The following is a 12,969-nucleotide window of genomic DNA, read 5'->3' as shown; positions in this document are numbered from 1 at the left end:
AGCTGCCAGGGACGGCTATTCCCAAAGAGCTGTCATTCACTGGCATCACAACAATTAGTATAAGCTCCGCATCTACTGTACCTGACCAGATTCATAGTGAATGTATTATGAATATGAACTAGAGAAGGGGGCTCCTTGGAACACAGAACTCCGCCAAGCTGGGTGGACTACCCAGGGCTGTGTCAGTCACAGGATGCTGACAGGCAATACAACGTTTGTGGGACGTCGCCCCCTATGTGAAAAGTGCTTTTGGAGGTATGTGCTCTACAGAGGCACGTCAACATGTGATTTCGAATTGGGCTTCATTGGATGTTGCGTTCATGATAGGCCTGAGCAATTAATCAAAAAAGCATTGAAACGGATGTAATCTTGCTCATTAATGCATGCATTCACAAACTGTGCCCTCTAACGTTGTGTCAAGAAGAGTCAGATCATTTAAATCAAATCACCGGCACAGACATCCATTGTCTAATAAAGTTGTACACTTGTCAACACAATGATGCAAGTGCAACCCCACTCCGCTGAAGTCCGCAGTAGACTATTAATGATGGTTGGATGCTTTGTATCACAAAGCTGGGGTGGAATAGAATATAACGGTTAAAAAATAGTAAACGCTGTAAAATAGGTTGGTCGAAATGGATTTGAATGATGCATGTTCAAGTGTACCAATTTGTGACAGAATTGTAGGAGTAGTACTAGTAGCAAAACGTGTTTTGTTTTTGGAGAAATTTAGAAAACGCTAAATGTTAGTCAAGTAAAAACGGGTGCGGTGCCATGATCTTGAAGTGGTCTTTTATAGCGCCACCATCAGGACAATTAAACAAAATGTGAGGTCGAGGTTATTCCCTGGAACTAAATATTTTGAGATTGGGGTCCGTGGCCAAATACATATCATTTTGGGGGTCCTTCACATGAAAAGGTTTGAGCACCACTGACATCGAAACATAGGTTTTAAAAAACCTTAGAAGGCTTGCACACACAATTTCTCAAAAATAGCAGATCTACAAGCTCGCAGTGCTGCACTCAGTGCCGCGCTGTGAGCTTGTAGATGTGCTATTTTTCAATAGTTAAAAGCACAACATGTGAGTGAATCCTTGTACCCGGGGCCCAGAATTTGGTGCGACACCCCTGAGAGCCAGCCTGAGCCTGTTGCCTGAGCTGACCCACTGACCCACTTTTGGTCTCTTGCTTCAGCTCAGCACACTGCCAAGGACAGCCTCTCACCGAGGGAAGGAAAAGCACGAGAGAAGGCAAGGAGAAAAGCGAGAAAACTTAGAAAAAGAAATGAGAAAGAGATATACAGTATGGTTACTAGGGTTTGAAGCAGAGAGAGAAATTGAAAGGGAGAAGTGAAGGAGAGAGAGAGAGAGAGAGAGAGCAGCTTGGTTATTTGTCAGCTGTTTGAAGCCTGGCACAGGAACCACAGTCAAAGAGAGCGCACATCTTCCCGCTCAATATCGCCCGCCACTACAGTACGTTCCACCGTGGCACGCACATGCGCATAACTCTCAAAGCCTCCTCTTCATATCACACACATTTTCTTCTGTTTTTTATGCCTCAGAACAACACACTAATATACATTATAAAAACCTGCAGTAACCTCAAATACTGTGTAGAGCAAGGAATCTGGTATTAAATACCTCATGAACAAGCCAACTGTAATCTGACTATTGGCAGAGTGAGTGAGTTACTACTGTGCGAAAGGTTAATGCTGTACAGGTAGGCGTGTGTACTGTACAGTAGCTACAGTAGTTGGTAGCAACAAATGCCGTGTTTGTGAGTAGAGGGTGTGGTATCTACCGGTGTGTGTGTGTGTGTGTGTGTGTGTGTGTGTGTGTGTGTATGAGTATGCTGAAGAGTGTGAGAGAGAATGATACAGTTCATGGTGAGACTACGGGATATTGAGAGGGGGGGGCGGGGAGGTTCGTTCGCGCCTCTCACACAGAGACGCCACACAGCAACACCGAAGACGTGCTGCTGCTAAAAATAAACACAGTCTGAGAGTGTGAGTGAGAGAGACGGAAACGGAGAGCGTAGGAGACTCTCTCCACTCCCTTGACTGTGGGCAGGACTGATGCGAGTATGCCGTCATTTCCCTGCTGTGACACACGGTGATAGGAGAATGACTTAATACACCTCTCCACTACGCACTCCACACATCAGCCCACGAGAACAAAATGACTAAATCCCCCCCCCCCCCCCGCACGTGGAGACTGGACAGGTTTACACCATAGAGTTGCATCATCGGACAGCGTAGAAAAACAACACATTCCTCGAAAGTAATGATGAAACATTTCTTATGCACTGCTTTTGCTGGCAAAAAAGGGATGTAATGGTATGACAGCATATGCTGTGGTATTTCAGATACCGTACCCTGAACTGTTTGACAGTATTCATCCCCCTATTTTAAATAAAAATGAAAAGGTAGAAATATATTGCTCTATTGAACTGGCATGTGTGGGCGTACCTGTGTGTCTGTGTATTTAACTTAGGGCTGGGCAATATAGTCTGGGGCGGCTATGAAAATCATATTATCTTTATATGGCATAAGTCTTGATTTTCCTTGTTTTAAATCACTTAAAGGGGAAGACCACCCATTTTCAATATTGAACTATGTCATAATATAACTTAGAGGAGTTGTGTGGAAATAGAAAAAAAGTTCCCCCCCTTCTGTGTTGCCTAGAACTGGAGGATTGATTTGGGGGTTTGTATTGTAAAGTACAATGGTGTGATGTCATCAAGTTGTACTTTACAATACAAACCCCAAAATCAATCCTCCAGTTCTAGGCAACACAGAAGAGGGGGAACTTTTTTTTAGCTGTGTATTTCAATTGGGCCTTTTGACTCAGAGGCTTTCAGCTTTCAGGAAGAAACAAAACATACACAGGGAAGACATATTTGCATATCATAACCACACGTGGGGGTCTATTAGAGTAACGCTAACTCCATAGACACATAAAAAAAAAACAGAAAAAGTACAAAACTATGGCACCACCTCTTGAACTAAACTAACACTCATGTACATTAGCAATGTAAGGTATACCTCTATATCCGTACATCAGAGTCTAAAAACGGGTCAATGAATGTACTGTCCCAGCTGTTTACTCGTTGAGATTTGGGGCAGTTCCCGGTCAAAAGGCAGTGTGATGTTGAGATGTGCCGTCCTTACCTTACCTTACCCAGTGCCCTTCATGAGCCTTGGAACTGTATCAAATATGTAAAGTAGTGCAGCTGCTGACATCACCTTGGATTGTACACAAATGAAGCCAACCGTCACACTACAGTCTACAAGGCAAACAGCAACCAAATAAAAGTCATTCTGGGAATGTTTTCCACTCCCTTAGTGTTTCCTAGTTGTCTCAATATCACCTCTTGTTTCAGAATAATGTCTTTTTTTACAAGCCACTCCATGACAATTGAAAGTGAAACTTAACTGGGGTTACAAAGTGTGCCACTGGTTTTGATGTTAAATCTTACAGATTAAAAAAGCAAGGTGACAGGTGCGTAGGAAAAGACCCAGACGAAGCCCGAGCATACCGCAAAACACTGACACTTCAAAAGACATGATTGATATGAAATCCTTTACTACAGTGATGGTGTGTAAATATGAATAAATAGCTAACATAAAACAGACAGGCCAGTGTCACACCATACTTAAATCAAGCAGTCTTTAAAGGCATAGCATGCAGGCGTAGATAGTGCCCCACACACCCAGAACCAGATGAACAAAGAACAGCGCAGCAGAAGAGCTACTCTTCATATGGAAGCATTTACAGATGATTTAGATTTGCAGCTGCGCAGAAGTTTGCGTGCGTGCGTGCGTGTGTGTGTGTGCATTCTTTGTTTTAACATGTTCTTGGTCCTGGATATTGACTTGAAGTAGGACTCAGGGCAGGCATACAGGCTGCACACAATCATGGTGTTGTGTTCTTCACATACAGACAACAGTGTGTTATTACTCAGTGGGTGAGATAAGCAATCTGCCTGCTCCGTAGGACTGGAAAATACTAGAATGCACATGGTGGGATTTGTAGCAAGGGCATTGGAGTTCAACAGTGGGAGACAAAAAAATAAAAAAAAGATGTGACAGCAAGAATGCAACATTACAGTATGAAACATACCAGATATACTAAACGTGGGCACTGATCCATATTATTATTTGTTAAACGTGCAGAAACAGAGATTTTAACCACCTAAACACTATATACTTCCCCGGGGAACTATAATTGTTCTACTTATACATTTCTCTCTACACCAATTCACCAAATCTATTTGCTTAAAATAGCTGATCTAAAAGCTCACAACATGCAATCACAATGCAGGTCACAATGCGCGGGGGAGCTTGAAGATCTTTGCTGAATGTCCCACAGAATAGGGACACTAGGGTTCATGTGGTTAACTGCATCTCTCACATCCTCTGTGGCTTCAATCCCTGCAGAGCCAGCCATATGGACAGGAGATGAGAGAGAGGCGTTGAGGAGGACAGTTTGGCCGGGCAGTCTTTCCCTTTGAATCCCGGAGGAGCAAAGCACTGCACATGAACACGTTCCATATTGCAGAGCTCCCAATGCATGCCTTTCCCAAAATAACGTCAGTCAGCTGGTTCTAATTCCGCACAAGTCTCGTCCCTGTATAGCTATAGGATGTAGGCCAGTGGTATATTAAATTCCAAACATGGCTCTCCCTACAGTCCAAACATTGGGAAGTGGTCTGGTCTCTAGATCGCAAGGGTAATCATGGGCCTCTTTTCCTGGAGGGAGGAGGCTCACAATGCAATGTCTTCTTATCTGTCTCCAGCCTACAAGTGTAAAGGGAGGGTCAGTCAGTCAGCCAAGGACAAGCAGAGAGAGGCTGATTGCATCAACTGCGGTAATGTCGACTGTTAGCTGAGAAAACGGTTTCGTTTTCCATTGAGAGCAGAACAGCAGTCTAATGCTAGAGAAGAGTATGTTGAGACTGAGGCTACAGACGGTCACGGTAGACCCCACTTGAACACTGAGAAATACTGCATTTCTACAGCACCAGCTGTCTCGCCACAATCACTACAAAATGTGAGTCTAAGCTGAAACTCACAAAATACCACCAAAGGAACCGCAGACCTTTCAACCGTTTCCCTTTTTGTTACTCTCAGATGATATTGCTACAAAGAATCGCCCGCTGGCATGTGTTGACAGCATGTCTATCCCCTCTCTGGTATGGTATGCAATACATAATGAGGAGAAAGCAATCTGCCTCAGAATACAGTACATGATTGCAATTGGATTAGGCATTTCAATCCCACATCAAAGCAGGGGTTCACTGGATGCATACAGTTCAGTCTACCCACACACAACTGGCCTGCTGTGATCATAAAGACAGTAAGATACTAGGGAATGGGGGTGAAAAAGGAAGCATCCATGGAATGCTCTATTGCAAAGACTCAAAACGGGTTTCATTCAGTGAATCTGACATGCATGCAGTGAGTGAACCAACTTCATGACGAAATACAAAGAACAGTCTTCAATGAACAGATGCTCACAAACTTCCCTTTTTTTAAAGGTTCTCATTTTTGTAACTGACACTCATTGTTTATTTTATCCTCCTGTAGTAGCTAGCAGGTCCTATCCAAAGCATCTTTTGGGTAGCATGTGATCAAGGACCAGGTTCAGACAGAGTCAGACTTAAATTATGGTTATAGTGTATTTATTTGTGCAAAACTTTGCATGCAAAGATTCCACTACTTCTTTCACTCATAATGTATCATCATCTGAACGACATGTCTAGACGTCTAAACCACATTTAGACATTGGCCAGCAGCAACAACCGTAAACAGAACCCTGTTGTGAAAATGAGTCAAACAAAGAATAAACACCCACTCAACCAACGACCAGAAACAACTGGGTATATCCCCATGTGTCACTCACAGTCTTCCAGTTAGCACAATTATGCTCAGCTTGACATTCGGTAAAATGTCATCGCAGATACATACATTTCATCATTATACAGAGGATTCAGACTGCATGACAGTGAACATTAAGTGGACGGGTGTAGCCTACAGGCTGCACACTGTAAACAATAGCTTCAAAGTGCAGCCCACCACAGTCAACATCAGCCCCGGGGTTTTGTGGCGAAGCGTGAACAGTCCGGTCAGTCATCGCGAGTGACCACCAGTCAGACATCTCGACATCTTGCAGACCCGATGTCTGTCACCATCTCTCGACCCGCATGACCTGCCCGACCACCATGCACAGCCTAGGGCTTGGAATTAACTTTTTGAGTCACATGTCCTTTAGACAAGTACATTTCCCATTCATTTGTCCAGGCACAAAAGTCACTTGTCCGGGTGAAAATGTGCCATTTCACAGTGATTTCTTTTTTTATTTGACAAATAAAAAGACCCCCTCCCCCCCCTCTACATAGTATCGGCAGTCCATGGTCTGCACTCTGCACACACAACTCAAAGCTACTAGTAGCGACACAGAGAAAGTGAAACCAAGAGCCACTTGTCCAACAGACAAGTACATTTTTAATGAACTTGTCCATAAAGATGTATTAGTTGTCCCGGAAACCAAGACAAGCCTTAAATGTCATGCCCTGCATGCAGACATCATGCCATGGGGGCTATGCATGGGGGTCTTAGGCTAGCTTCGGTTAGCAGCGACGAGCTAACAGTAACAAAAGGTAAAAACACAGACCAAAAACTCCAAAGCCCTCCACGCTTAAAACCTTGAAACTCGTTGGTTGGGATACTTACGTATACTGGCAGCGGCCACGGGTAGCCTGCAGGCTCGGCTCCAACCGGCGACTTGAGCTTGAGCTCAAGCTTTTCTCCCATTCTCCACTCTGCTGGAGGGTCGCTAGTGGTGATAGCCTAGCCTTAGCCCTGCTAGCCTAGTCTCCGTTAGCCGACTGTAGTAGCTTTAGCGACCCGAGCTACCTTGACATTTTGTAAGAAAGGGAGAAGAAAAACCTCGAAACGTCAAAAACGAACGAAACCGACGCCTATCCTCGTCGTGCGGTGAACGTGTACGCTATATAGTCGAGTATGTACGTCTGACTCGGTTTTATACATGGATAAAAATGCCCGATCATCATGTCGACAGGCAATAACAATTCGGCCGTATCACCGCCATCTTGGCCCGGCGTGAATAAATATGACAAGGGAACGGATGGCCACCACTAGCAGAGAGTAGAAGCTACATCCCATAGGCCCGGAGGCACAGGACGTTTTCCCAAGCACGCGCTGCAATTGGCTAGCTGGTTGTCTGGCAACAAAAAACTTTTATTTCTTTTTTGCCCCCTGCTTGACAATAACAATATACACACCATAGCTGCTGCTGCTACTAGATAATATAATATTAGCTAAAACTGTGCATAAACTAAACGAACATGCCCTGAATAGCCTACCAACAACGCTACCGACCGTCCATCCCTCCGGGCTATGGGGTGTGATCACTGTGTCACTCAGTGGCCTACTAGAATTAGGTTAACTGGTCAGCTAATTACTTGACCCATAGCGGGGCAGTTAAGGAGAACAATACTTCAGTTCTGGAAAGAAGCACCAAAATTTTACAGAGTGTACCTCTTGGGTCATTCTTTAGAAAAATCACATTAGACACTTAATTTTCAAAATGGCCGCCAGTTTTAAAGATGGCCGCCTTTTCGGATATGTTTTACAGGACGCCAGCCAGTTAATATCGAATTTTCATAATATTAAAGTTGTTTTGTAGGTTTTAAAACATCCAGAGTTCATTTATTACACTTTTAAAGCAGCCAGAATAACCTTTCTGACTTTTGGTTGGGGTCTTTCCTCACCTGGGACCACCTGGACAGACCCCTGAGCCTATTTCAGTAATCGCTCTGCTCCTGCTCCAGAACAATGTTAAATTAGATCTGAAATATGCTCTGAAATAAAAAAATGACTGGTAGCAAATAACAGAGGTCTTCCACGGGGGGTCCGGGACCCCTGGGGGGGATCCTCAGATCTACTACAGGGGGCCTGCCAAATCTGAATTTCTTTTTGAAACTTCGAATGTTTTTATGTATCCTGGTTTTATGTATTGTACTTTGATGGTTTATTACTATTCTCAGTATTATTTATAATGTTTTTTTGTGTTAAACAGTTATGGTTGACAGCTGTTACTGCAGGGATTGCAATAATGAAGGTATTGCAACTTTTCACTTTGGGTGCAGAACATTATTTCCATTTATTGCACTGCACTCACACTGACCACACACACACACACACACACACACACACACACACACACACACACACACACACACACACACACACACACACACACACACACACACACACACACACACACACACACACACACACACACACACACACACACACACCTCTTTGTTATTGTCACCCCAAAACCCTCACCTTATTAGAGCCCATGGTCAATTACGCCCAAAGAGATTCACTACAATACAGTAATTTCAGACATGCAGGATATATTCGTCTTCATCATCATCATCTTCAATGTCCAACCTAATAGTGTTGACACAGTCTCCACCATAGCATAGAGTGAAAGGCAGGTTATTTGAGCAGCTGCACCGTCCCTTACAACCTGCTTTGCAGACACATTTGATGAGCTCAAGTACTGCCTTTGGAGCAGGGAGAGCAAGAAACCTGACTGGAATATACCCTACACTCTCTGAATTCCATCTATTTTCTTCGATTGGTGGAAGCACAGGGTATGGTATGGTCAGGTATGATTTATCCTGCACAGAGTTGGCGCGGAGGTAATGTGGTAGCAGTGCAGCACGAGTTGGAGGTAGCATCTCACCCTCCAAGTTCTTTGACAGAAATAGTTCCCATCTGAGTAATCCCAGGGTTGTTGGACCTTTTGAACTGTAAACATGGCATGCAAAATGTTCCGACTGCAATGTTGCAATCTTTTTGGTGATTCCAACAAATGTTCTTCCCCAGTCAGCACCTGAAAAACTATGTACGCAAAGGAACCCTTGACATTTGTAACATCCAATAACTTGAACTCACTCAAATATATAAATTTCCTTTTTTTGTACCGGAGGCAAGGACTTGATAAGGAATCGGGGTATCAGCCTCTTCATGTGTTTGCACTTCCTCAAAATCATGTCCCTTGATGAAGGTATCCTATTATGATGCCTACTTTGTCATACCTGACAAATTGCCCTGAGCTTCCATCAATTGAAAAAAATAGATGGAATTCAGAGAGTGGAGGGTATGTCCAGTCAGGTTTCTTGCCCTCCCTGCTGCAAAGGCAGTACTTGAGCTCATCAAATGTGGCTGCAAAGCAGGTTACAAGGGACGGTGCAGCTGCTCAAACAATAACCTGCCTTGCACTCTCCTCCCTGCAAATGCTATAGTGGAAACTGTCAACACTATTAGGGAGGACATGTATAGTAGTGAATTTCTTTACAACAACAAAGAGGTGTGTGTGTGTTGTGTTGTCAGTGTGAGTGCAGTGCAATAAATGGACATGTTAGACTGCGCGCCCAAAGTGAGAAGTTGCAATACCTTAATTCTTGCAATCCCTGCAGTAACACCTGTGAACCTGTCTAACACACAAAAATGTAATAAATAATACTGAGAATACTAATAAAAACAGTTAAAAAAAGAAAAGAACTTCCCCATCAAGATACGGCAGGCCCCCTGTAGTAACTCTGAGGACCCCCTAGGGGTCCCGGACCCCCTGTGGAAGACCCCTGGGTATTTGCTACTACTCATTTTTGCTTTCAGAGCCCAGTTACAACAAATTTAATGCTTCAGTTATGATCTAATTTAACATTGCTCTGGAGCAGGAGCAATGCGATTACTGAAATAGGCTCAGGGGTCTGTTTGGGGGGTCCCAGGTGAGGAAAGACCCCAACCAAAAGTCAGAAAGGTTATTCTGGCTGCTTTAAAAGTGTAATAAATGAACTCAGGATGTTTTAAAACCTACAAAACAACTCTAATATTATGAAAATCGGACATTAACTGGCTGGGGTACTGTTCAGAGGCAGCCATCTTGGAAACATGGCAGCCATTTTGATTTTTCAGTGTCTAATGTGTTTTATCATAGGAACAACCCCTAAGGAGTACTTGTGAAAAGTTTTAGGTTTCTTTCCACTTCTGAAGTATTTTAGTGCAAAAATGCATTTATCTGCCCCGCTACCATTTAGTGGTTAAGATTTAGACAAAACTATGGTGTGTGTGTGTGTGTGTGTGTGTGTGTGTGTGTGTGTGTGTGTGTGTGTGTGTTTAGGTGTCAGACCGCCATTCCGAAACACCGCCATTCCGAACATTGACTAGGGTTAGGGTTAGGGTTAGGGGTAGGGGTAGGGTTAGGGTTAGTTAGGGTTAGGGTAAGGGTTAGGGTTAGGGGTAGGGTTAGGGTTAGAAGTCAATGTTCGGAATGGCGGTGTTTCGGAATGGCGGGGTGTAACCGTGTGTTTATACCAGTAAGACGCCCTAAGGGCGAGAAGGGACCTCGAGGTCGTGCACAGCATGGGCGCGAGCAGACTATAGGATATAGCCCCATATATGGAGATTAACCTCGCCTCACCTGGTGTTCATTTACAACTGGCGGTTTGATCTAACCTGACTCCGCCAGACGGTGGCAGTAGTGCGTATACTGCATATACCACCCTACTTTTACCATCTGGAATAGATGTGGGGATGTTGATGTTGTCATCTGCCCATTTGTCGATTTGGTCAAAAGAAATTGGTTGAACAGAACGCATATTTTGGGACCATCGCTCCATTGTTCACAATGGTTTGTAATGCAGGCTGCTATCCCAGGAAGTCATGTGATCCAAGATGGCCGCGGTGTGAATATGGTCTATTGCTCGGGCAGACCCGATGTAAGGGGCGGGCCATTTTTTCAAATTCTTTAGCAGGTGATTGGATGGGGCCGTCTGTCTATCACAGTCTGCGAGTGCCAACTCCAACCACTCATATTGGCCTGTCTGCATGTCATTACACCCAGAATCCGCCTCCTGGGTTTCCACGTGGTCTGCAGTCAGACTCTATTGGCTCAGAGACGGTCAGAGCCCGCCCGTAGCTGCCGCTGATTCGTCCAGTCTGGGACTTTACGAGTGATATCAACTCTCCCCGAGCAGTCTCAGATGGTAAAGTAGGGCGGTACGCACTGCTGCCACCATCTGGCGGAGTCAGGTTAGGTTTGATCCGGTCTAGGCAGAAACCACAAGCAGAAGAAGCGGTGTCGCTTTGTTTTGTTTCCCACCGTTTGTTTCCCCAATCTCTATTAAAATGCTTGAGTAGCCTAGTGTAGTCTTGCCAGTCGCTACGAGTTGGACTAAAAGATGCATATACCAAACAGACTTTTCAAAAGCAAAACTACTCCGCAGTTTATTAGGTGGGCTCTAAAAGTATGTCCTTGAGCGCAGGGGAATTATTTTGGGTCAAAACTGTTTCCGGTTCGATAGTTCCGGCCAAATTGTAGTCCTTTGAGCGTACTACAACATGACGTAGAGTGGTTTCCGCTCCCGACCGGATCAAACCCCCGAAAAGTGAAGTGATCCCAGACTACCGGTATATGGAGATATAGCCCCATATATGGAGAACCCTGATGTCATCAATATTCAGCAGAAGGATATAGATTATAGCCCCATATATTATGGAGACCCCTGATGTCATCAATATCATCCCAGCAGAAGTATATAGGATATAGCCCCATATATGGAGATCCCTGATGTCATCAATATCTTCTCAGCTCAGCAGAAGGATATAGCTGACCTGTTCTGAGTCTGACATCACAATGATATGATGCTATATCCCGTAGCTATATCCTTCTGCTGAGCTGGGATGAGGTGTCGTGATGTCAGAACAGGTCAGTGCAAAATGAATTCTGTCTTGGCATATGTGGCAATGCCCATATCAGCGCATTCCAGTGGTTCGTGCCTGACCTGTTCTGACATCATTGTGATGTCAGAACAGGTCAGCTATATCCATATATATGGATTGGAGTCTGTGAGGTCAGATGTACAGGTATTGGCCAGCTCCATACTGTATATGGAGATCCAGGTGATAGTCAGCTCCACATGAGGAGAGAGGTCAGAACCAGCTCAACAGAAGGATATAGATATAGCCCCATATATGGAGCCAGCAAAGACATCTAGTGCTGGCATCAGTCTAATGTAGAACTCCATATATGACATAGCTGTCATGACGAGCACACTGTCAAAACTATACATAGCCTTTACCCCTTGTGCTCAGATGCAAGAGGAGTGAAGAAAAGAAGAGAAAGAAGATTAATGAGGGATTTTGAGTGACAAATTAATGAGGGATTTTGAGTGACAAACAAATTAAAGAGGGATTTTGAGTGACAAATTAAACTGGGATTTGAGTGACGGACAGGATCTGGTGACTTCCATATAGATGTATACAAACACATATACACATCAACAAACTAAAAGGAGGAAGATATGTTGACAAATATTGTCACCAAACCGTGTAGCCTAAGTGATTTCCTTATATGGCTTCACATATCAAGTGTACTAGTAGCACACAATTTTAAACTGACCTGCAACATTCTGTCAAGCAAACAGGAGGTTAGATATGCAAGTCTATAACAGAATATACATTGCAACAATAAACAATAAACTTCAATGTGAATGCCCTAAGCTGGTGTATGCATCTGCAGTTGGATTTGACGCAATCTGGACAGATTATTGTCATTGAAGAATCAGACCTACAACTAAAAGACATCCCGCAGAAATAATGGAAACTGAAGATGACACTTGAGGGAAAGTTTAGCAACAGAAATGTACATTTATAGAAAGATAGCAGACAAGATACCAGACAAGGTACCCAAACAAAGGAAACTGGCTACAGAGTATTCCCTTATTGCACGCATGGCAGAGATCCCAAGAGCATCGTTTTCAGGTATAGAAAAGAGAAGTTCACTTCTTTAGCCTATAAAGACAAAAGTAGGCCAGGAATCTAGCTTGGAGAGAACAACCTGCAGCTCATTTGCTTGTGTAACACAAGTC

The 12,969-nt window shown here is 43.9% G+C and overlaps 1 protein-coding gene across 3 annotated transcripts in view; it reads right to left on the bottom strand.

Annotated features, from left to right (window-relative positions):
• The window catches only part of dot1l (DOT1-like histone H3K79 methyltransferase), a 46,332-nt gene extending 39,226 nt beyond the window's left edge, over positions 1 to 7,106 (bottom strand). For all 3 annotated transcript variants that reach the window (XM_080732958.1, XM_080732959.1, XM_080732960.1), the window contains exon 1: positions 6,734 to 7,106. In XM_080732958.1, the coding sequence (XP_080589084.1) occupies positions 6,734 to 6,814 (81 nt within the window). In that variant the 5' untranslated portion in view covers positions 6,815 to 7,106. The remainder of the gene's footprint in view (positions 1 to 6,733) is intronic.
• Positions 7,107 to 12,969: the final 5,863 nt, after the last annotated feature.

The sequence above is a fragment of the Nannobrachium achirus genome (genome assembly GCF_963921795.1).
Source record: "Nannobrachium achirus genome assembly, chromosome: 1".
Taxonomy (NCBI): domain Eukaryota; kingdom Metazoa; phylum Chordata; class Actinopteri; order Myctophiformes; family Myctophidae; genus Nannobrachium; species Nannobrachium achirus.
The sequence above is the reverse complement of the archived record's forward strand: the minus strand, read 5'-3'. Positions and strand labels throughout refer to the sequence as shown.